Source organism: Perognathus longimembris, chromosome 2 (genome assembly GCF_023159225.1).
Source record: "Perognathus longimembris pacificus isolate PPM17 chromosome 2, ASM2315922v1, whole genome shotgun sequence".
NCBI lineage: Eukaryota > Metazoa > Chordata > Mammalia > Rodentia > Heteromyidae > Perognathus > Perognathus longimembris.
Window position 1 is genome coordinate 64,813,764 of NC_063162.1, and position 25,352 is coordinate 64,839,115.

The 25,352-nt window shown below is 42.6% G+C and overlaps 1 protein-coding gene across 2 annotated transcripts in view; it reads right to left on the reverse strand.

The window, feature by feature from the left end:
* The window catches only part of Nudcd3 (NudC domain containing 3), a 99,318-nt gene that overhangs the window by 72,212 nt on the left and 1,754 nt on the right, over window positions 1-25,352 (reverse strand). For both annotated transcript variants that reach the window (XM_048339347.1, XM_048339346.1), the window contains exon 2: window positions 21,551-21,870. In XM_048339347.1, coding sequence (XP_048195304.1) covers window positions 21,551-21,870 — 320 coding nt within the window. The remainder of the gene's footprint in view (window positions 1-21,550; window positions 21,871-25,352) is intronic.

A 25,352-nucleotide genomic window follows, 5' to 3' on the forward strand; every position in this document is an offset into this window, starting at 1 on the left:
GATGGGTGACATGCTGGCCCTGGGTGGGACTGGGCTAATGTATGTGTTTCTGTCTTAGTTAAAAAAAAAAAAAAACACTGAAATAATATTTTATAAATTAAAAATCATAAAAATAGTAGAATATAACCATAACCCCTCTGTACATCACCTTTATAATAACAATAAAAAATTTAAAATACAAGAGAGATGTAAAAGCCCTCACTAGAACAACTTCCCATCCTGCATGCTCTACTCATAGTAACACAGGCACACCACTGTTATTACTTCACCGTTTGTGTTGTCCTGTTTTCTGCTTACATGTATTTAGATATACCAATACTCACATGTTACACAGGTTTGCAAGTTTGGAGCAGTAAGGTCTACCACAAGACCTAGGTGTTCTACCTCCTAGATTTGTGTAGGTACACAAACCCAAGATGCTCACACAATAGCCAAATCACCTGATGTTGGCAATGCACTTCAGACAACTTATTGTACTATCTCATTTAATCCTTACAATAACCCCTAAGTATTACCACCCAATTTTACATGAGAAAAATATAGTTCAAAACACAATATTCCCAAAGCCAGACAGTGTATCAGAGTAGAAGCTAAACAACTGAAGGTACCTTTCTCAATACATACTAAAAAGGATTTTTTTAATGCCAAATCTGCTTGAACTCAGGGCCTGGGTGTTGTTCCTAAGCTTCTATGCTCAAGGCTAACAACTCTACCATTGAGCCACAGTTCTGCTTCCAGCTTGTTAGCAGTTAATTTGAAATGAGTCTTGGGAGCTTAAGGAAAAAAAAAAAAAAAAAGAAAGGCTGGGGAGCTGGGGATATGGCCTAGTGGCAAGAGTGCCTGCCTCATATACATGAGGCCCTGGGTTCGATTCCCCAGCACCACATATACAAAAAATGGCCAGAAGTGGCGCTGTGGCTCAAGTGGCAGAGTGCTGGCCTTGAGCAAAAAGAAGCCAGGGACAGTGCTCAAGCCCTGAGTCCAAGCCCCAGGACTGGCCAAAAAAAAGAAAAAGAAAAAAAAAAAAAAGGCTGGAATCAGGAAGTGAAAAGGGGGGCTGGGAAGATGGCCTAGTAGTAAAGTGCTCGCCTCGTGTACATGAAGCCCTGGGTTCAATTCCTCAGCACCACATATATAGAAAAAAAGCCAGAAGTTGCACTGTGATAGAGTGGTGTAGGGGATGGCTATTCCTTTAAGACCTGGGACAGCTGGCTGCCCTTCCAGGTTCTGCCAGAGATAGCAAACCAGCCCCCGCTGCAAGCACATGTGTCATGATGGCGCCTGGCCGAGCCAAGAGGCCGGGCCTCTGCGGGAAGTTCCGTGACATCACGGTGATGGATATGCTCATTAGCCTATCGTTGGCACCTGGTCAGTCCCTCCCCTTCGCTCCTCATTATTGCTATAAGTCTGTTAGCCCCTCCCTTGAATAAACAGAATGCTCCTTGAAGCTTCTCCAACAGCCCACCCGCCCCTGTCTTCCTTAGCAAGTATAGGGAGGGGGAGGGCATTCTCGCAACCACACGCTGGCGAGGACCTCGCTCCCACAGTAATTCATACTGGCCAGAGGATATGCGTTGAGAGCGAAAAGGGACTACATGGAGGGGGAAGATAGGCCCAGGATCTCTACACGGAAGGAAGTGTAGACTTAGCCCAGCAGAGTGGCACTGAGGTAGAGTGCTGCCCTTGAGCAAAAAGAAGCCAGGGACAGTGCTCAGGCCCTGAGTCCACGCCCCAGGACTGGCAACAAAAACAAAACAAAGAAGTGAAAAGGGTAGGAGACAGGCATCTGCCTTGCTCATCTGCTGGAGAATCTAGAAGGGCTGAGCACATCCAGGTTCCTAGGTTCCTGGGTTCGATTCCTCAGCACCACATATGTAGAAAAAGCCAGAAGTGATGCTGTGGCTCAAGTGGTGGAATGCTAGTTTTGAGCAAAAAGAAGCCAGGGACAGTGCTCAGGCCTGAGTTCAAGCCCCAGGACTGGCAAAAAAAAAAAAAAAAAAAAAAAAAACAAGCAAAAAAAAATGGTAGTGCCTTCTTTGTTTTCTGTTTTTGTTTTTGTTTTTGCCAGTCCTGGGCTTGGACTCAGGGCCTGAGCACTGTCCCTGGCTTCTTCTTGCTCAAGGCTAGCACTCTGCCACTTGAGTCACGGCGCCACTTCTGGCCATTTTCTATATATGTGGTGCTGGGGAATCGAACCCAGGGCTTCAGGTATAAGAGGCAAGCACTCTTGCCTCTAGCCCATATTCCCAGCCCGCCTTCTTTGTTTTGTTTATTTATTTATTTATTATTTATTTCTTGAATTTATTTTTTTCTTATTTATTGTCAAAGTGATGTACAGAGAGGTTACAGTTTCATACATTAGGCCTTGGGTACATTTCTTGTACTGTTACCTCCTCCCTCATTGTCCCCTCCCCTTCCCCCTTTCCCTTTCCCTCCATGAGTTAGTTGTTCAGTTGATTTACACCAAATGGTTTTGCAAGTAGTCTTTTTATCCTTTGTCTCTTGATTTTGATGTTCCCTTTCACTTTCCTAGTTCTATTATCAGTATATACAGTTTCCAATGTACTCAGATAAGATACAGTGATAGTGCAGGTACAACCACAGGAAGGGGATACAAGAGGATCATCAACAATAGAAGCTATAGTTTCATATGGCATGTTGAAAGTAATTACAACAGTAATATAACAGTCGTTTCCATAACATGGAGTTCATTTCACTTAGCATTATCTTATGCATTCATAAGGGCATAGCTATTAGACTCTTGTGATCCTCTGCTGTGACTAGCCTAAACCTGTGCTAATTATTCCCTATGAGGGAGATCATAGAGTCCATGTTTCTTTGGGTCTGGCTCACTTCACTTAGTATAATTTTTTCCAAGTCCTTCCATTGTGCCTTCTGTTTTAACCCTATGAGGAAAGTAAGTTTGAAATGGCCAATCTGCTTTTGCCTCTGTTTCTGCCACTTTCTGCTATATATGAGAAAAAATGTATTTTCTATCAAAGCATATTCCTTATAAGTTCCTGTTTTGGCCTGGTAGCTTGACTCTTGTTAAGGAAAAGAGGAACCACTTTGGGATAAGAAAGGATTGGTTTTTCTAAAACTGGTTTCTTCTCAAGACAGAATTAAGACATGTCTCAGACTGTTCAAGAAATAGTAGAAGGGCTGGGAATATGGCCTAGTGATAGAGTGCTTGCCTTGTATACATGAAGTCCTGGGTTCTATTCCTCAGCACCACATATATAGAAAAGGCCAGAAGTGGTGCTGTAGCTCAAGTGGTAGAGTGCTAGCCTTGAGCAAAAAGAAGCCAGGACAGTGCTCAGGCCCCGAGTTCAAGGCCCAGGACTGGAGGGGGGGAAAAAAAGAAAGAAATAGTAGAAGGTGTGGGTATATTTTGAGATTACTTGTGTACTGTTAATCTTACTTCAAAATCACCTTATGTAAATACATTTTACCCTATTCAAACTAACCAAACACGAGCACATTATGAACCTGAGCTTATCCAATCTGAGCAGAGGGGCAAGGCCTGCTGCATTAGGGATAAACACGGGAACAGCCTGATTGCTTGCCATATTTTGGCCAACGGTACACCCTTCTACAGAAGTAAATTTCAACTTGCTGAGACAATTCTTTATTTTTGTATCTATCATTATAACTCTTATGGTTCTTGGAGAGCATACTTATAACATATAAAACCAATCCCCTTCTTAGCTCAGTTGGAATGCTCATCCTACCTCATAAAACGGTAAGTACAAAACAGGTCACATGTAGCCAATTATACCTTTGAACTAAATTTGTCATAATTTTGTCTTTTGATAAGTATTATTACAATTAATAAGTGTAGAATGATGGAAATAGAAAAAAATGGCAAATGTTTTGGCAATGATTACTTACGTAATCATTATTTTAGGCAGAATAATCAATGATTCCTAAGATTAGTTAGCAAAAGTATGTTGAGAAACAAACATTTACCGACTCTCAAAGTATCTTCCGAGGAGATAGCTACCTGTTACATCCTTGCCAACTCCATGCTGGAAAAATTGTGGCAGCCAGGGCTGAGAATATAGCCTAGTGGTAGAGTGCTTGCCTCATATACATGAAGCCCTTGGTTCAATTTCTCAGCACCACATATGTAGAAAAAAGCCAGAAGTGGCACTGTGGTTCAAGTGGTAGAATGCTAGCCTTGAGCAAAAAGAAGCCAGGGGTACAAGAAATGTATCAATGCCTAACGTATGAAACTGTAACCTCTCTGTACGTCAGTTTGATAATAAAAATTTGAAGACAAAAAAAAAAAAAAAAAGCCAGGGACAGTGCTCAGGGCCTGAGTTCAAGCCCCAGGACTGGCCAAAAAAAAGGAAATTGTGGCAGCTATCTTACCAGCCAAGTGATCATAGTTAACACCAGCAGGAATGGGACAAATGACATTATGAGTGTCCTGATATGAGGTGCCCAAAATACATCAGCACTTCTGTGGTATTTTTACCCAAACTACATCACATGAATATAGTCATAAGGAAGAACCAAGCAAAACCTTAACAAGGGACATTTAAAAAAAAGAATAAAACTTAAGGGTCAAGGTCATGAAAAATAAGGACTAGGAAACTGTCCAAGATAAAGGAGACTGAGAAGACGTAGCCACAGATGCAATGACAATAACAGATTGAGCCACAGGCTGAGAAAACAGGACACTTCAACAATGGGTGAAATCTGAACCAGGCCTATAGATGGGCTAATGGCAAGCTCTGGTTATAAAAGCCACTAACATTTGTGGAAGCAGAGTAAAGCAAATTCAGGGATTCATGGTATAACTTTTTTGCAAATTTCTTTTTTCTGAATTGTCTAACAATTTGAATTGTCTAACAACTTTAATTGTCTAACAACCAGATGATGATAATGATGAAGATGATGAAGAACACTGACAACTGCAGGAAAGAGAAAATATTAGTCCTTGTTTAGCCAAAAACAAGAGTGGTACAACCTGCAAACATCAGCATTCATGCCACATGCCTGACCTTCATGGCCCCCAAGACTGCTGGCTCAAGGGACCAGTCCATAGTCTCCAAATCTGATTTTGCCTCTCCCAGGTCTCTGAGCCAACTCATCTGAAGACTCACTCCAGGGAACTCTGCAAGATGGAACTGCCCAGGCTGAACACTGAGCACTCAGAAGCCTCTTGCGCAGAGCACCCGCTTGGTACAGTCCTGAGCTTCACACAGGATTAAAGCCAGCAGGGAAAGGGCTAGAGAGACAGGAAGGTGCACACATGGCAGATGTAAGACGATGGCTCTACTTGCAAGTTTCAAGCACAACTTTGGAGTTGTCATAGAAAGGCAGTAAAGTGCAATGTGCACAGATGTGAAAATGAGAGCAAAATTCAATGTCCAATTTTAATGGGCAATGGCATTCACAAGATGCGCCAAAACTTCACTTTGACAATAAAGGAAATAAAAAAGATGCGCCAAAAATAGAAGGTTAACCATTTTGAACATGATTTTGAACTTCCATCAGCCATTTATGTTCAGCTGCTTACTGAGTGTCCACTGCATGCCAGGTGCTATTCCCCAGGGAATAAGGAGACAAAGGCCCTTCCTTGCAGGGAAAAGGCAATTGTCCACTGTGGAGAAGGGCCAGGGATGGTGCATGCCAGCTCTGCCTGCCTGTCAGCTGTCTTTCCTCTCCTGACTCTACTAAGAGAAAGAACAGGGTGGGTAGGAGTGAGGAGCCAAGACAGAAGACATACAAAGACTGTGTGCTCACCAACCAGCACTTGGGAGAGCTGGACTATCTGCAGTCACACACTACCTAAGGACATGGAAAGGCCACCAGAAAGCAGAGAGCCTACATGTGCACCTCAGTGGGCAGATGTGACAAGGGCTAACAAAGAAGTGTGCCCAAGAGGTCATGTTCATGAAGACCTCAGGATCACACTGAGGACAGCTACAGCAGCACCAAGTCTGACCACACTGGTACTACATGGGTCACCTCATCCTTGACCTGACTCCCCTAGCTTAGGAGCTCACTCTCCTGGGCAGAGCTCTCCATGCCCCATACCCAGATCCAATCCTGTGACCTGTTCTCTCCTCCATCTGTCCCCTCCCCCTTAGGAATAAATACTCACCCACCCTGCAGCCTCTGATACAACTAAAACAAGAGTGCTCTGTAAACCCTTTGCAGTTCCTGCTCTCCTCCACAACTCCAGACCCACAACCATTGCCTAGACCACTGGTCGGCTTTATCAAACCAAAACAGCCACAGCCCTCACCACCAGCAGAAGCTGCCCCTCCCCCACTTCCATGATCCTCAGCTTCATCCTCCAGTTGCTTGGCAACACCATGGAGAGGGAGGAATATACAGTTACATTTAAAATTATAAGTGTGAAAAATACATATAATTTATTACTATGGTTATTACAGAAATAAAATGTGTAATGTATTATTAAATACTAAATCTATACATGTAGAAAATCCAACAAAATGAAGTAAAAAACTATTAGAAGCTAGTCAGAGAATTCAGTATCAGTATAGAGAACCTATAGGAAAAAAACACTAAAATTCTACAGGAGCTGGGCACCAGTGGCTCACATCAGTAATCATAGCTACTCAGGAAGCTAAGATCTGAGGGTTGTGGTTCAAAGCCAGCCCAGACAAGAAAGTCCATGAGACTCTTATCTCCAATGAATCACCAGAAAACCAGAAGTGGCACTGTGGCTCAAGTGGTAGAGCACTAGCCTTGAGCTGAAGAGCTCAGGGACAGCACCCAGGTCCAGAGTTCAAGCCCCATGACAAAATAAATAAATAAATAAATAAATTTAAAAAAAAAAAAACACACACACAAAAACCACACAACTCTACAGGAAAGCATAAAACACAACCTGAGTAAATGAGACACACCCTATTCTTAAACTGAACACTCTATAATATAAAGATGCCAACTTGTTCAAATCCAAAACATAAATCAAATATATCCCCTGTGAAAATTTCAACATTTCCATACAGAAAAAGTAATTTCCATAGTCAAGAAAACACAATTCCTACCAAGTGTTAAAATGTACTATAGGGAAAGGGTAACACTGTCCAAAAAGAAATGTACTCTTTACCTGACTTATGTAACTGTAACCCCTCTTTGCATTACCTTTATTTTCAAAAATGTTTTTAAATGTATTATAAAGCCACAGCAAGCAAACAGAACAAATAGTTTGGTATCTGTAAATAAATTGAATCAAATAAAAAAAGAGAGAGAGAGGAAAACCTCAGAAGCATACAAAGACAAAACAGAATCCCATTATGTAAAAAGTGAGGCATTTCAAAGAACAGAAGGTAAGCATAGACCAGCCCTGGGTCTGGCTGCTGGCTAACCTGGGATGGGATCAGGTTAACTCAGACAGACAAGCTAGCAGTGGAGAACAAATGAAGAAACTCTCTGGGGCCAATTTAGCAACACCCATCAAAATTAAAAACCCTTTAACCCAGTAATTCCTATTCTGGGAACCCATCCAACTGATATTCTTACACATTCCAAGGAACATACACATGCATACTCACTCCAGTGTCATCTGCGATTGCAACAAACTGGAAACAACTTAAATACACCCCTTAGGGACTCATTAGCTAATGGGGCTCAGGACTATACAGAGACTACTATATGACAGTTAAAAACAACTTTGGTCACACATCACTCATTAGAAAGCTTCTGAAAATCCACAAGATATGGAGACCACATCCAGACCTATTAAAAGCAGATCTTTAGGGAAGGAGCCTAGAAATCGGCATTTTAACCACTAGTGACAGCAAGCACAGAAGAGCTAGAAAACCTCAGGATGAACCACCCAAATACAAGCCTATGCCAGGCTACTCCCTCTTACTGCAAAATAGAGGAGGCCAGCAGTCCTGCTTCATGGCTATGGGAGGACAGGGGAACGCCCAGATGTGCCTGGCAACAGAAAGCACTGTCAGAAGCAGAAGTGTGCACAGCACATTTGGGGAAAGTAGCCAAGTCAATACTCACAGATGTATTGTATGTGCACATGTACTGTACATAAGAGGCAAAGTACATACACACATACAGACTTAGAAAATAAGTTACTGACAATGGTTGGTTGTAAGAATAACTCATTCCCCTTATATATTGTTCTTACTTTGAAAATCCTTACTCCAACTCCAACTTACAGGAACAGGATTTAGAATATGCTAACGTATGCACATCACAGGTAACTAATAAGCAAAATCAAGGCCCAACAAAGAATCCCATTTCCACTGGATTAGTTTGGTTTAGCCTGTGGTGTTGGAGATAGAACATAGGCTCTTGCACATGCTAGCCAAGCCCTCTCACACACTAAGCTGCATCCCCAGCCCAATCAGATTTCTTTTTAACAAAGAAATTTTGAAGCAAGAAGAAAAAGAAATAATGTTAGTTGCAAGCCATCAGTATTAGCAATCTTCTTTACAGAATGATTCAAACAAACCACTTTTTTAAAATTAGTGATTAAATGGCTGAAAACATTAATAGATAAAATGTTATGAGGCTGTTATGTTTGGGCCTGGGCTGTCCCTGAGCTTCTTTTGCTCAAGACTAGCACTCTACCACTTGAGTCACAGCACCACTTGTGGCTTTTTCTTTTCTTTCAAAAGCATTCAACTTTTTAATGATTATGAAGCAATGAAGGCATCTACTAGATTAAAACTGGCTTGCTCTGTTACACACAAGGGTCGTCAATAGTGAGATTATTGTGCATCTGCTGTCTAGAATTTCAATTTAAAAACAAATTTAAGGGAACTTGGTTACTGCTGACCTTTTTGGGAACATAGTGGGGAAAACCATCTGCAGGTGTGTCAAATTGCTACTCATTGGCTTACAAAAGCAAGGCTCCCAGGTGGTGTTGAGCTTGCTCTTGAGAAGATGTCCCCATTTTAGAATGTTTGGATACGCTCCTTCTCCTGCTGGATAGTTTCCTTTGAGGGCAGAGTGTTTTTTTCCTCAGTATTAGTTTTCTTCAACTTTGATCCGGCAAACTTCTCCACTTCACTTCTGGCTTTTTCTGTGGTGCTGAGGAATCGAACCTAGAGCTTCATGCATGCTAGGCAAGTACTCTACCACTAAGCCACATCCCCAGCCCAAAGTATACATATTTCAAAAGATTATACCATGTGTCCTCCTTCTCTTCCTCCTCCTCCTCTCCCTCCCTAAGTGCCTGTGCTTCCTTACCCCCTCCAAACTGACAGCAGGTCATTTTCAGATGTTTCAGTAACTCACAAATTCAACATCAACTACTCCCCACACACACACCAAAAAAAAGAACCCTGTAAGCTTCGTTGCGAAATAAAACTAAAATTACAAAAATACAGCCGGGCACCAGTGGCTCATATCTATATATCTATAATCCTAGCTACTCAGGAGGCTGAGATCTGAGAATCATGGTTCAAAGCCAGCCCAGGCAGGAAAGTTTATGAGACACTTACCTTCAGTTAATCACCAAAAAAGCTGGAAGTAGAGCTGTGGCAAGTGGTAGACTGCTAGCCTTGAACAAAAAAAGCTCAGGGAAGGTACCCAGGCCCTGAATTCAAACCCCAGGACTGACACACACACACACACACACACACACAGTCACTGCTTAGGAATCACGCTAAGCAGATCTTAGGTATTTCCATCATCCAACGCTTACCACACCCTGTGGGGTGCATTATAACAATGCCCCTGTAACTCTACTAAGGAGCATCCTGTAATAAGCACCTGAAGAAAGCATCAAAGACAAACCAACAAATACAACTTTTCCAGGAAGTGTGACCACACAATGAGAAACTGTGGGCCCAGCAAGCAGGCAACTGTCTGCTCTGACAACTCCTCGGAGGGTTATCAAGGGGCACAGATAGCATGGTAAGTGGCTGAGTGCTATAGAGTATATGTTAATGTTCCCTTAAAAAGTATCTATGATAAAGCCCTATCCATCAAAATGATGGTAACTGGAGACAGGGCCTTTGGAAGGTGAGGAGGCAGAGCCCTCATGACTCAGGTCAGTGCCCTACATGTGAGGCCTTGGATTGGCCACTAGCTCCCTCAACCACAGGAGGAGCAAACAAGACAGAAGTCTACAAACCAGAAAAGGAGTCCTTACCAGACATTGAACCTTTAGGCACTATGACCTTGGACTTTCAGCCTCTAAAACTGATTAAAATACCATCCAGATAATGGGAATGGTACAGCAGCCTGAAGGGACTTAGGTCCACACAGGAGTGCTCAGCTCCCACACAGCTCTGCCCCCCAAGATGCAGGATTGGTCAGCCATAAAAAAGCAAGTTAAAATGAAGTGCATTTCAGAGAAACAGTGGTTACCTGCTGGAGAGAGTAGAGGGGCTGAGAGTGGAGGGGCAGAGTGCTGGGGAGACCTTGATGACCAGGTGCAAATAGGTGGGAGGGGAGCAGAGGGTGAAGAGCACCCACACCTGAGGTGGCTGAGACAGGTAGGAGAAGTCCAAGGGAGACAGAAGACCTACCAAAGCTACTACCAGGAGACTTCTCTTCTAAGACATGTCATTCCCTTCCTACCAAAAGCAAGCCAAAGTACTAAGCAATTTTCTTAAGTATCGTGCCCTACTATGTGAAGTGATTGCTCCACAATGCCCCCCCCACTCTATTGCTAATACCTCTCTGTGCAAGGCAGGAGGGATGTCCTAATTGGACACTAGTTCACAGCAATGCCCATTCAACAGCATAAAACACCCTCACCCAAAGGAAAAAGGACAGCACTCAGAATGACTGTTTCCAGGTGATAACTGACATTCTTTGTCTGTCTGCATACAGGGTCTCACTATGCATCCCAAGCTCACTTCAAACTCATGACCATCCTGCCTCACCCTCTCAAATTTTGGGTTTACAGGCAGATGCAACCATGCCTGGCTGAAAACTGATATTCTTGCTTTTTCTTTTCCTTGTTAACAAATTCTGTTCATGATTTATACAAGGGAAAATCCAGGACTGGTACAGCCTTTGAGAGTTTTTCATCAGCATCCCAGCACCACCAAATTTAGCATTTAAAAAGAAGAAAAAAAAAAAAAAAAAACCTGCTGCATGCAGCGACACCCACAGTTTAAGAGTCTGAACTGCAGGCACTACAATGGTCCTGCAGTGATACCACCCAAGGCCACCCTAACAAACATGCAGCTCCTGAGAGATGCTTGATTCTAGCTTAGACAAGAGCTGCTTAGACACTGTGTCCCTCTCATCCCACCAGTACTGTCCAAAGACAGAATGAAAACAGCAAAAGTTAAAAACAAAACAACCATGTTTTACAATGTCTACTATGGCTATCCCTTAAAACTGTTTCCTTACCCAGTAATGTCTTGTTAAAACAGGGAAATTTTGAGTTCATATGTTCTCCTCTGAGAAATAAGTGTAATGGAGCTTTTGATTTTAAGAAGCAGGGGAGGGATCTCACTATATTGCTCAGCTGGTCTCAAACCTGAAAGCTGAAGCAATTCCACTTCAACCTCACAAGTAGATGGAACTATAGACATGCAACACCATACTAGGCTCAAAACTGAACTGGAGCATTTATGATCTTCATTTGAAAAGTCCAGCAGTGACAGGAGGGCAGACAAAAATGAAATTTAGGGAACTTGCAGATTATTAGTCAGGGAAGTACTAAAATTAGTGATGGCAAAATTAGGCCAAATCAAAATTCCTCTCAAATATCTCAAGTGTCGGGGCTGGGGATATGGCCTAGTGGCAAGAGTGTTCGCCTCGTATACATGAAGCCCTGGGTTCAATTCCCCAGCACCACATATACGGAAAATGGCCAGAAGTGGCGCTGTGGCTCAAGTGGCAGAGTGCTAGCCTTGAGCAAGAAGAAGCCAGGGACAGTGCTCAGGCCCTGAGTCCAAGGCCCACGACTGGCAAAAAAAAAAAATCTCAAGTGTCTCACACACACACACACACACACACACACACACACAAAAGGCTTTATACATGAGGCCACTGTGCATGTGGCCTTATGTATAAAAACCTATATATTATTTCAAATAAATAAATATGAACAGTACCAAAATTATAGGACAGAGCACAGCCTGAAGCATACGGAACAGAGTGGGAACAATGGCCTGGTGGAGCTGGGGCTGATGCAGACATCTCCATTGTGACCATGGTGCTGTACAAGACTCTATTTGTACCTATACACAATGGAATACTACATAGCGATTAGGAATGGTGAAATACTGTTATTCGCAGGGAAATGGTCAGAACTTGAACAAATAATGTTGAGCAAGACAAGCGTAGAACACAGAAAACAAAGGGGCATGGTCTCCCTGATATATGACTGTTAAGATGGGGTGACAGGGAGACAGTAGAGACCAGGTCTGTGAAACCAAAAACCTCTTGTCAAATGGTATTTCCCACAGGTTTGGGTCAGCGACCCTACATTATGCAACTAAAACCAAACAACTACTCAACATATAAAGGTCCAAAATTGACCTCTCAGTGGATCACAATAGCTTAAAAGCTATGTATGTACATTACATTCAAATAAGACTATTGTCGACATACTGTCTATTGTAGACATTACTTTTTTTTTTTTTTTTGGCCAGTCCTGGGGCTTGAACTCAGGGCCTGAGCACTGTCCCTGGCTTCTTTTTGCTCAAGGCGAGCACTCTGCCACTTGAGCCACAGCGCCACTTCTGGCCGTTTTCTAGATATGTGGTGCTGGAGAATCGAACCCAGGACTTCATGTATATGAGGCGAGCTCTCTTGCCACTAGGCCATATTCCCAGCCCTGTAGACATTACATTTAAAGACCTAGGCGACATTTCTTTGGCGTAGGCCACGTGGCTACTGTATATGTTCTTGGTACATTGTGTATTGTATATATGTCTACCTGACCTAGGGAAGGGAAAGAAAAACACGGTGTAAGATAGCACAAGAAATGTACATACTGCCCTACTATGTAACTGTACCCCTTTTGCACAACACCTTGTCAAAAAAATTTTGTTTAATAAATAAATTTTTAAAAAAAGACTCTATTTGCCAAAAGTCATGAGCTGTATACCAAAAAGAGTACAGATGTGCAGAAATACTGCATCTCAGGTATAGCTAGAGCTCAATGCCTCTGCTTCCTGTGTGCTCCTGGGAAAAAAGTAACTGAAGGCTGAGAATGTTGGCAGATCAGGGTCCTTACACTATCAGTCTAACCTGCCCAGGGTGATGACTGGCAGGCAGCAAGGCAGGTTTTCTGAACACAGCAAGAAACTCAGCAGCACTCGCAAAACTAACAGGAATCAAAACTCAGCACCCAACTCATTGGTTCAAGAACAAAAAACTAGGGCTGCGAATATGGCTTAGTGGAAGAGTGCTTGCCTAGCATGCATGAAGCCTACGATTCGATTCCTCAGTATCACATAGGCAGAAAAACAGGAAGTAGTGCTATGGCTCAAGTGGTAAAGCACTAGTCTTGAGCACAGACAGTGCCCAGGTGGTGAGTTCAAGCCCAGGACCAGGTAAAAAACAAAACAAAAAACCTAGGGTCTCCACAATACAATAAAGGAGCTATGCTAGCTTGCTACTCTAAAATCAAAAACTAATAACCCTGGGGCTGGAAAGGTGACTTAGTGGTAGAGGGCTTGCCTAGCATGCATGAAGCCATGGGTTCGATTCCTCGGTACCTTTTCTCACATAATTTGTACCACAAAAACAAGGGAAACACAACCAGCAGTAGAGACTAATCATGACATCCACATGACTGTAGGGCTAAACATTAAGGCCAGACCGAGCCCAGAGAAAGAATTTCTTCTACTCAGGGAAGGGAGCCTGTGTTCACTGCAAACTTTCAGCTGACCTATCAGGCCACGCAGCTGCAGGACACTCTCCATGCTTAAAGTGGACTGATGGTACATCCTACCCACAAGTCCCTTCACAGCAACACTGGGACTAGGGACACTGTAGCCTTGCCAAAGTAGTTACACTAAAATGACCACCACAGCCAGAGGTTTGGCTTCATTGCAAAGTATGTGCCTAGCAGCATAAGGCCCTGAGTGCAAACCCTAGGAGCACCAACAATAATAATAATAATAAAATAACCCACAATACTCACTTTAAGAACACTTTATATCTGGGCACCAGTAGTTCACACCTATAATCCGAGCTACTTAGGAGGTTAAGATCTGAGGATCACGATCCAAAGCCAGTCCTGGCAGAAAAGTCCATGACACTCCTATCTTCAATTAATCATCAAAAAGCCCCAAGTAGAGCTGTGTTGGGGACTCAGTTTTGGCCTTGGTGCAGCCCTGGGACAGTGTAACAGCGAGTCCCTCCCACCTTCCGGCCTCAACAGGAAGAGAAGACCCTGCCTCTGGGGAGACAGACATGTTCGTGCCACCATGATAGGGATTGTCCAGCCCACAAAGGAAGTTTCATGACATCACCTGATGGACAGCCTGGCTTAGCCAATGGCTCAAGTCCTTCCCTTTCCCACTATTACCGCTATATAAACCCCCCTCCCAATTAAATCCTTTGAGACTCATTCAACCATCCAACCGTCTCCCGGTTATCTTTGTCCTGCGGCCCCTGACACATTATGGGGGGCCGAGGAAGGGATTTCGGCATCCCACTTCAGTCTAGAGCAGTCCGGTAAGGACACGCCTTACTCCTTCTGCCAGTATGAGGGGTAGGGCGGAGTTTCTTCCATAGAATCGAGGTTCAGGCATTCCCCCGGGAGATGGGGGGGAAAGGGGTCCTCAGAGATCCCGACAGAGCTGTGGTTCAAGTGGTAGAGTAAACCACTAGCCTTGAGCCAAAAAGGTTAGGGGCAGTTCCCAGACCCTGTTCAAGCCTGAGGACTGGCATAAAAATAAATAATAAAAACAAATATTAAAAAAAAAAACACTTTAGGTTGGGAATATGGCCTAGTGGTAGAGTGCTTGCCTCGTTTTAAAAAAAAAAAAAAAAAAAAAAAAAAAAAACCCTTTACAACTATATGAGCATACCACCTTATATTGAGCCTTGTGGACATTGTACTTTTACAAACCAAAAGTTGGTAGCAACCTTGCATCTAGCAAGTCTATTATCAGACATTTTCCCAACATTATATGGTTACTTCAGTGTTCCTGTGTCACATTTTAGCCCTAAGAATATTTCAGACTATTTTATTACATCCATTTTAGTGATGAGTGATTTTTTTTTTTTTTTTTTGGTCAATCATATGGCTTAAACTCAGGGCTTGGGAGCTGTCCCTAAGCTCTTTTGCTCAAGGCAAGGGTTCTACTACTTTGAGCCACAACACCACTATGGTTAAATAGAGATAGTCTCACAGACTTTCCTGCCCCAGCTGGCTTTGAACTGTAGTCCTCAGTGGTCCTCAGATCTCAGACTCCTGTGTGGCTAGGATTACAAGCATGAGCCACCAGTGCCTGCCTTCAGTAAGTCTTTTTACTTTTTTTTTTTTAGGCACTAGAATTTGAACTCAAGGCCTCATACTTGCTAGGCAGGAATTCTACCATTTGAGCCAATGTCCCTACCATTTTTGCTTTGTTTTTAACATAGTGCTTTGCATTTTTGCCCAGGACCAGCCTCAGACCCTGGTCCTCCTATCTGTTTCCCACATGGCTAGGATTAAAAATGTGCTACAACAGGGCTGGGAATATGGCCTAGTGGCAAGAGTGCTTGCCTCCTATACATGAAGCCCTGGGTTCGATTCCTCAGCACCACATATACAGAAAAGGCCAGAAGCAGCGCTGTGGTTCAAGTGGCAGAGTACTAGCCTTGAGCAAAAAAAGCCAGGGACAGTGCTCAGGCCCTGAGTCCAAGCCCAGGACTGGCAAAAAAAAAAAAGTGCTACAACATATTCAGCTTATTTTGTTAGGGGCCAAGGCTAATGACCTAAACTTGAAGAAAATGCTCATTTGCCATTTCAAAAATTCCAGGCCCACAAGAATTATAGCATGTCTATTCTGCCTGCCCTCTATAAACTCAATAACAAATCCTGGATGAGAATATATCTAGATTTGCTGAGTATTTTAAGCTCACTGTTCAAAATCAGTGCTTAGAAAATAACATTTCTTTCAAAATATGACTGTTCATTGGCAACAAACCTGTTCAACCAAGAGCTCTGATAGAGATGTACAATGAGACCAGTGTTGTTTTTGTGTCTACTAATATAGCTCTGCAGCCTAAGGTCAAGGAGGAATCTCAACTTGTAATTCATATATTTCCTAAGCCTATAACTACCATAGTTATTCCTCTGATAAATATGGAAAAGTAGCTTCTAGATAAATATGGAAAGAGCTTCTAGGAAAGATCCACCATCCTAATCACCCTTAAGACCAGTCATCAGTTGAGTATGGTTTCACAAGCCTATTATCCCAGCACTTAGGAGGCAAGGCAAAAATAATAATAATAAAAGCTTTATGATTCAAAAGTGTTAATACCAACTGCTAAAATGAACACTCACAGGAATTTAGAAGAAGCTAGGTTCAACCCTCATGGAGTCTCTGAGGGGCTCAAGATTTCAATAGAGAACATGAGAGAGAGAACTAGATATGACCGAATTGTACTGCAATCTCTTGATAAAACCTTAAGCAAATTAGGAGTTTTTCATGTGTGAGCAAAGGAATTTACTCCGAAGATTTACTCTGAAGATGCTGTGATCACTGTTGCAAGAACATCGAAGGATTAAGCATATCCCATGAACTCAGATGGTAAAGCAGATGAGTTTGGGAGGACCAACTCTACTTTTGAAAGAAGTTATACTGTGGCTGAAATGTATCACATTCTACAGAGCAATCTTTCATGAAGAAAAGGTAGACAGTGTGGCAAAATTCATTGATGCTTTATTTTAAGAAACTGTGTTGGGGCTGGGGATATGGCCTAGTGGCAAGAGTGCTTGCCTCTAATACATGAAGCCCTGGGTTCAATTCCCCAGCACCACATATACAGAAAACTGACAGAAGTGATGCTGTGGCTCAAGTGGCAGAGTGCTAGCCTTGAGCAAAAAGAAGCCAGGGACAGTGCTCAGGCCCTGAGTCCAAGGCCCAGGACTGGCAAAAAAAAAAAAAAAAAAAAAACTGCATTGGCCACCTCAATCTCAGCCACCACGTGATTAGTCAGCAGCCATCAGGACTGAGCAAGACCCTCCACCAGCAAACCATTCGCACTACTGAAACCACTAAGGATCTTTAGCTTTTTCTGGCAATGGGTTTCATTTTATTTTGTTTTCAGATGGGGTTTTGTTACAGTCAAGGCTAGCCTCAAACTCACAATGTTCCTGCCTTACCTTCCAAAATACTAGAATTACAGGAATCTGTCACTAGGCTTGACAGCAATCATGTATTTTAAAGTATGTACATTTTTAGACATAATGCAAGGCACATGTAGTACACTATGATACAATGTAAACATAACTTTTTCATGGTGCAGGGGGATTGAACATAGGACCTCAGGCATGCTAGGTAAGTTCTACCACTGAGCTATACTACCAACATAAACCAATTTTATATGCACTAGGAAATCAAAATATTTCTAACTCATTTTAGTGCAATTTTATTGCAATTGTGTGTGTGTTTATATGCATCAGCTAGGGCCCTTGTACTCTTGTTTGGCTTTTTACTCATGGCTTGAGCCATGCCTCCAGTTCTGGCTTTGTTACTAGTTAACTGAGATAAGCATCTCTGTCTGTCAGGGCTGGTTCCAAACCAAGATCCTCAGATCTCAGCCTGCTGAGAAACAAGGATTATAGACATGAACCACCAGATCCTGATGCGATTTTCCTTTACTGCAGTAATCTGGAACAGAATTCATCAAGGCTTTCCAGTTTATAGACGGTGAACTAAAGCTACATCTCTGAGGCATGCCTATATTTTAAACTTACCATATAGCCAAATGCCTATAATCCTACCTACTCAGAATTACAATCTCAGGATTTTGATCCAAAGCTAGCCCAGGAAGAAAGGTCTATGAAGCCAGAAGTGAAGCTCAAGTAGCAGAGTACTTGTGTTGAGGAGAAAAGCTCAGTGACAGTGCCCAGACTATAAGTTGCGTCCCAGGACCTGCACACAGACACACACACACTTTTAAAAAATTCCCATATCATGACAATTGATATCAGTTGCACTGGAATAAACCAAACTTAAGTGCCCAATTAGTATTGGTATTAGACTAAATGTTACAGAGTGCTGAGTCCTAACCTCAAAACAATGGTTTTAGGAGATGATCCTTTAGGACACCTCCCAAAAGGGATTGCCAATGACTAGGATTAGTGTCCATATCAGGAAGACTTCACAGAACTCTCTCACCCGGTCTACCATGTGAAGAGACCCTGAGACAGAGGTGTATGAGCCAGAAAGTAAGCCAAGTCACTTGGACTTCCAGCCTCCAGAACTCTTGAGAAATAAATTTCTGATGTCTATAAACCAACAAGTCTACAGTATTTTGTTAACAGCAGCCTGAACTAAGGCAAAAGTTTTATGTACTCAATCTTCATCCTACTATCTGCTTATTTTAAAGAGAAGCTACATTGCCAGGTACCAGTGGTGCATGCCTATAATCCTAACTACTCAGGAGGCTAAGATCTAAAGATTAGGGTTCAAAGCCAGCCCAGGTAGGAAAGTCCATAAGACTCATCTCAAATTAGCTGCCAACAATGCTTCAAGTAGAGCTGTGGCTCAAGTGGTAAAACATTAGCCTTGAGCAAAAGACACTCAGGAACAGTGCCCAGGCACTGAGTTCAAGCCCCAGGACTGGCAAAAAAAAAAAAATAGAGAAGGAGGAGGAGGAAGAGGAGGGGGGGGAGGAAGAGGGAGAAGGGAAGAGGAAGAAGGGAGGAGGGGGAGGGAGGAAGAGAAGGAAGAAGAGGAAGAGGAGGAGGAAGAGGAGGAGGAGGAGGAGGAGGAGGAGCAGGAGGAGGAGGAGGAAGAAGAAGAAGAAGAAGAAAGAAGAAGAAGAATTGTTTTGAATGAACACTAACTGCATACCTGTAGTGTATCCACAAGGCAGGTTGAAACCCCTGAGTAACTGATCTGGATGGTCCCTATAGCCCACACAGGTTAGGGATATGTAAAACTTCAGCCAAAACAAGGAGACTTCACTCAACACCTATAGCATTCAGCAATCATCTCACAAAGACTATGTGTTAGAAGGCTAAACTAGACACTTCCTCTATGTACCTGCCCCCCTTTTAGATTCAAAATTCTATTATGACTCTTCTTTTTCTATAACTTCATATTCAAGACCTAATCCCTGGGGCTGGGGATATGGCCTAGTGGCAAGAGAGCTTGCCTCCCATACATGAAGCCCTAGGTTCAATTCCCCAGCACCACGTATACAGAAAATGGCCAGAAGTGGCGCTGTTGCTTAAGTGGCAGAGTGCTAGCCTTGAGCAAAAAGAAAAAAAGAAAAAAAAAAGACCTGATCCCTTTCTCTATAATTTGACCCAACAACTGTTTTCTCTGAACCCCATAACTTAGCTTGACCTTTAAGACTTGGCAGTTTTAACTGGATGCTGAAGGTCCATTCCTGTAATCCTAGCTACTTAGAAAGCTACGAGACTGTTAAGAAAGGGAGACGGAGAGACAGTAGAGACCAAGTCTGTGAAACCAAAAACTGCTTGTCAAATAGTATTCCCCACAGGATTGGGGCAGCGACCCAACAGTATGTAACTAAAACCAAACAATTACTCAACATATAAAGGTCAAAAATTGACCTCTGCTTTCTCTGAGTAGCTTATTGGAGATAAAAGTCTTAGACTTTCTTGCCTGAGCTAGCTCCTGTGATCCTTAAATCTCAGCCTTCCAAGTAGCTAGGATTACAGGTGTGAGTCACCTGTGCCCGGTTCCTTGTGTTCATGTAATGTCTTCGCCTAAACTAAGAGCCATACTTCTGATCACAGGGTGTGCATATCTTTGCCTTACATCATTATGCTTGATCAAATCTAAAGCGGTCATCCAACTGTACTCACTCTCAACAGTGGTGCATGGATTTCTGTTGGCCCATGGTTGGTTTTTTTTTTTAACATTTAATACTGACAGACTGTTTATTAATGTTTCATTCTGTTAAGTGTGCAATACCATTGTATCTGAGTATATCCTTTATTGCTATTTGATTGAATATTTTGGTGGGTTTTCTTCAAAAAAAATGTTTCTACCTATTCTGTTTAAGTCCTTAATTATGTGAGCTACATGTTACTCAATTTTCACTCATTAAAAAATTCCACACTAAAAAAAAAAAAAAATTGACCTCTCAGGGGAATACAATAGCTCAAAAGCTATGTATGTACGTTCATATAAGACTACTATCGACATATTGTCTAATATCGACATTGCATTTAAAGCCCTAGGCGAACTTTCTTGGGCGTGGCCACGTGGCTACTGTATATGTTCTTGATACATTGTATATTGTATATATGTCTACCTGACCTAGAGAAGGGATAGAAAAACAGGGCGTAAGATATCACAAGAAATGTACACACTGCCCTACTATGTAACTGTACCCTTTTTGCACAACACCTTGTCAAAAAAATTTGTGTTCAATTAATAAATAAATTAAATTTAAAAATAAAAAAAAGAAAGCTACGAGCTGAAAATCAAGGTTGGAAGCCGGCTCAGACCAACAAATTGGGAAGACTCTTATCTACAATTAACTAACAAAAAGCTGGAAACAGGTGTGACTCAAGTGGTAGAGCACTAAACTTAAGTGAAAAAGCCAAGCAAAGTGCGGTTTTTTGTACCAGCACACACACACAAACACACACACAGACTTGGCATAAAGTAGTAAAGTGAAATAAAATAAATTCACAACAGCACTACAAGACAGATGTTATTGGGATTCCAGAAAGGTTACACTGCTTGCCCAAGGCCATACATTAGGAATGGCAGATGTAGGGTATGAATCCAGATGCCTACACTAAACTGCCTCTTCAGGAACACGCTTTATCTTGGGCACTTATCTATGGGCACGTAATCCAGTAGTATTTCTGCAGGAAAAACATAAAGAATTTAGATACTGAGGCCAAGCCCTATACTGATGGCTAGGTCTTGGGGAAAGGGAGGCCAAGTGCTCTAATTTTGGCTATGGCCCAGAGTTAGTTGTATGCACTGATCATTACCTTCCCTTATAATGGAGGAAAGGAGCCCCATCCTATGTAACTGAAGGACTATAATGCAGTTTATAAGTGTGAAGAGTTAAATAAATGCTGAGTTAAACAACTACTGTTTTCAGCCTGGCACTGGTAGCTCACTTCTGTAATCCTATCTAGTCAAGGAGGCTGAGGCTTTGGAGGATCACAGTTCAAAACCAGCGAGAGCAGAAAAGTCTGAGATACTCCAATTATAATTAACCAGTAAAATGCCACACCAAAGGCTTGGCTCCAGAGTAGAGCACCAGCTATGAAAAAGAAAGCCAAGTGAGAATGTCAGACCCTTAGTTCAAGCCCAGTATCAGCACACATGCGCATGCATGTGCGCGCACACACGCACACACACACACACACACACACACACACACACACACACACACAGTTTTCAAACCACACAAAGTAAAAACCAATTCGGGGGGGGGGGGGTGGTAGCTGCAAAGGAATTCATACCTGGGAAGTGCTGGTGGAAGGGCTTCAGCAGCACCGGTGACGACTGCCCCTGGAGCTTCTGCCTCCTCCAAGCTATGGGCCACCTCCTGTTTGGGGCCCTGTGGGACTGGAGGCTCCACTTTCTCCTCATCCTGAAGCCCACCCAATTCTGTGGCAGAGTCAATCTCTATTTCCTGAATTGGGGCTGGGACTGGTTCTTTGTCAGCTGCAGCAATTGCTACAGCCTTGGCTTCCTCTTCCTTTCTTCTGATCTTCTCTTCAAGTTCTTTCCTCCTCTTTTCATCATCCTGACGAGCCATGTGATCAAAGGTTTTAAAGACCTAAAATCAAATACCAACCCAGCATTTAGCTCATCTGCTCAGTACTGGACTACATATTCTGCAGAAAGGTGGCAAAATCTGCTAAGTACAGAATTTATAAACAAAAAATTTCCCTTGGAAAAAAATTTGTTAGAACCTCACCAAAAGTTAGAGAAATGTCCTTTGGGAATTTTCCAAAATCATAAACATGCCTAAGCTAACAGTGTTTGCAACCTAAAGGATGCAAAGCCAGATGGTCTTGTCTATCATGATTTTTACCAGCCCCAATCTTGTTCACAATGCAAAAATTACACTATCCTTATACTGTGGGTCTGTGAAGGTGTCAACCACTCAGACTCAAAAAATGAAAGAAAATCTAGCAAACTGCAACCCATAAAATGTACCGAGGCTTCCTGGACTATGACTACCCTTCCCACACTGTAAGTTCTAAGGAAGTATTGGCATTCCATTCCACAAGCATCTGGCTAGATGCCTACAGTGTGCAACACACACACACACACACACACAAATGCCTTCTAACATCTTTAATTATGGTATGTGCACAAGTCCTTATACACAATTTCATCTGTGAAAGGGCTGAGACCTGTCTACCAAAAAAGTGCAGGCAAGGGGCTGAGGGTGAAGTACAGTGAAGTGCTTGCCTACTATGAGAAAGGCCCTGAGTTCAAAGCTCAGCACTGCAGGAGGAAAAGAAAAAATACAGGGCTAGGCACTTGGCTCTAGTGGTAGAGTGCTTGTGTTTGACTAGCAAGCACAAGGCCAAGAAAAGACAAAACAAGATCCCATGCAGTAGCTGTAGGGAGGAATGAATGGATGAGGACCAACCTGGGTACTGGGTAGGAGTCAGACATGCAACAGACATGCAATAACAGCATCTGTGAACTGCACAGAGTCTCATATTGAAGGTTTGTACAAAACGGCAATTCTCAAAGGATAAGCACATGTATCAACTGTAGAGACTGCATGCCAACCTAAACTACTTTTTTCTACAGACATACTATTAAGGAATGGAATACAGGTTTCACATACATCACTCTTGATGAGGGTCCTTCAAAGTGAAGTGTGGCCCTTAGAATGTGGACAGAAAATATGAGATGCTTTATATTAACCACCTCAACAGTCCACTCCCCCAAAGTATCAGGGAAAAGCATTCAAGTTCCAGAAAGCAGCAGCTCAACTCTATGTTCATAGATCCTGAGCATCCTCCACATGGGAATGGGAGCTTCAGGAAAGAATTCTGCACCACTGAATTGGGGGCAAAACCTAAAAAGCATATGCCATCCAGGGATAATTTGTGATATTACCAAGTCATTCAATCTGATTTGGTATTTTATAACTTATCCCACAACCAAACTATTGCCAATACTGAAATCATCTTATGAGCCTTCTGCTAAATATTTGTCTGTGAAAGAAAAAGCAGTTTCCCACCAGGTATCAGTGGCACATGCCTGTAATCCTAGTTACTCAGGAGGCTGAGATCTGAGGATCAAAGTGCAAAATAAGCCTGGGCAGGAAAGTCTTGTGAGCTAATTTCCAATTAGCTACCAAAAATGCTGGAAATGGAGCTGTGGCTCAAGTGGGAGAGCACTAACCTTGAGCAAAAGAAGCTCAGTGCCCAGGCTTTGAGTTCAATCCCAGGACCAACTCACGCGCGACAGCGACACACACACACACACACACACACACACACACACACACACACACCACATGCATACACATGGGTACACAAAGAAGGTCCCTAGGACTCACCCTCATCTACCCAACAAAAACATTCAAGAATGGTTAAGAAACTTTTTCTTTTGACATCCCTCTCAAGCATCTGTTGGAAATCGTCCCAAGTTTCTGTGACCCATGCTGCTCTGTACTGTGGTGGACCCCAGACGGCTTCTATCTTTGGCTCTTCTCTCTCTCAGATCCCTTCTTTCCTTCATCTTCTGCAAGATCCACGCCCTGCATCCAATAGCCTGTGGACAGGGATATTTATCTACTATTTCAAACTCAAATTCAATTTGTTGATACCTAAACTTCTCCCCCAGATTCAGGTGATTGTTCAGCTAATTATTTTCCAGTCATAAGGGTTTGAAAGCTTGGATCATCTTTACTTCATCCTTCCCCTTCCTCTGCCCCTGCTCCTCCTCCATTTCACTACAATACTACCAGATCTTAGTTATAGGAATGTCTTGACCTTTCAGAAGTGTTTCACAAGTGGTTACAAGATAAACAAATGCCTTACTTCTGTTGGTTCATCCGTGAAAAGGATCAAGACCAGGTCTCAGATTGTGTTGAATACCCCAGAATGTAATATAACCTGCTACTGGCTCATACTAGCTCTCAGTAAATGTTCCCTCTTCCTCCACACCTTTCTACAAGCTACAATCATCTACTCCAAAGTGTTTTCAGCTGAGAAGCAATTAACACAGTAGAAAAATTAGTAAGAAGAAAAAGATTTGTGCTCCTGTATTCTCACCACATCATTTCACCTTTCTGAACTGATATTTACATAAAATTCAACCTTACCTAGTGTACAAAGATACTGTGAAGCTTAAGGGACAAGATTCATTAAACTGCCATAATGGCCAGCTAAAAGTTACCTTGGACAGTTCTCTTTAGCCACTCAAATATCATCTGAACCATTGATAAGTATGAGAAATAACCTTAAGTTAAACTGAATCCTAATGAACACCATGTCCTCCTCTCATCTGAGCACCACTGCTAGTGTAGTCCTGAGTCACTCAAAGCTCTGGTTTCTTCTTGCAGATACTAAGGAAGAATAACAACTAATCATCCTACAGGTCTGTAAGACTTCATTAGGTAAAATACTGAAGTTCTTTGTAAGTGCAAAGAACTGTGGAAGGTATCAACAGCAGCTCCATTTTCTCAGATTCCTACAGTCTCAATCCCCTGAGTATGTTTCCACCTCTCCTACTAAACCTTCTCAATCTATCATTTCTGTTTCTTCCAACCAGCTGTATCACTTAAGTGGCTTTGTAGACTTCCCTATGGCCTTCTGTTTTATTTTCTTACAATAAATGTAATGAATAGAGAATATTAAACACCCACATCACCAGTGCCTGTGGCAGCTGAGAGTGTATAATATATTCAGTAAATGCTTATTACTACATTCAAAAGTACCTAGTTAGTAGTTTGTGGTGGCTCATGACTGTGACACTAGCAATGTGGGAGGTGGAGACTGGGAGTACTGATGTTCCATGCCAGTCTAGACAAATAGTAGACTCCAGCTCAACCAAAATAGCTGGGCATGGGCTGGGAATGTGGTTTAGTGGTAGAATGCTTGCCTAGCATGCATGAAGCCCTAGGTTCAATTCCTCAGAACCACATAAACAGAAAAAGCCAGAAGTGGCGCTGTGGCTCAAGACGTATAGTGCTAACCTTGAGCAAAAGGAAGCCAGGGACAGTGCTCAGGCCCTGAGTTCAAGCCCCAGGACTGGCAAAAAAAAAAAAAAAAATAGCTTGGCATGGTG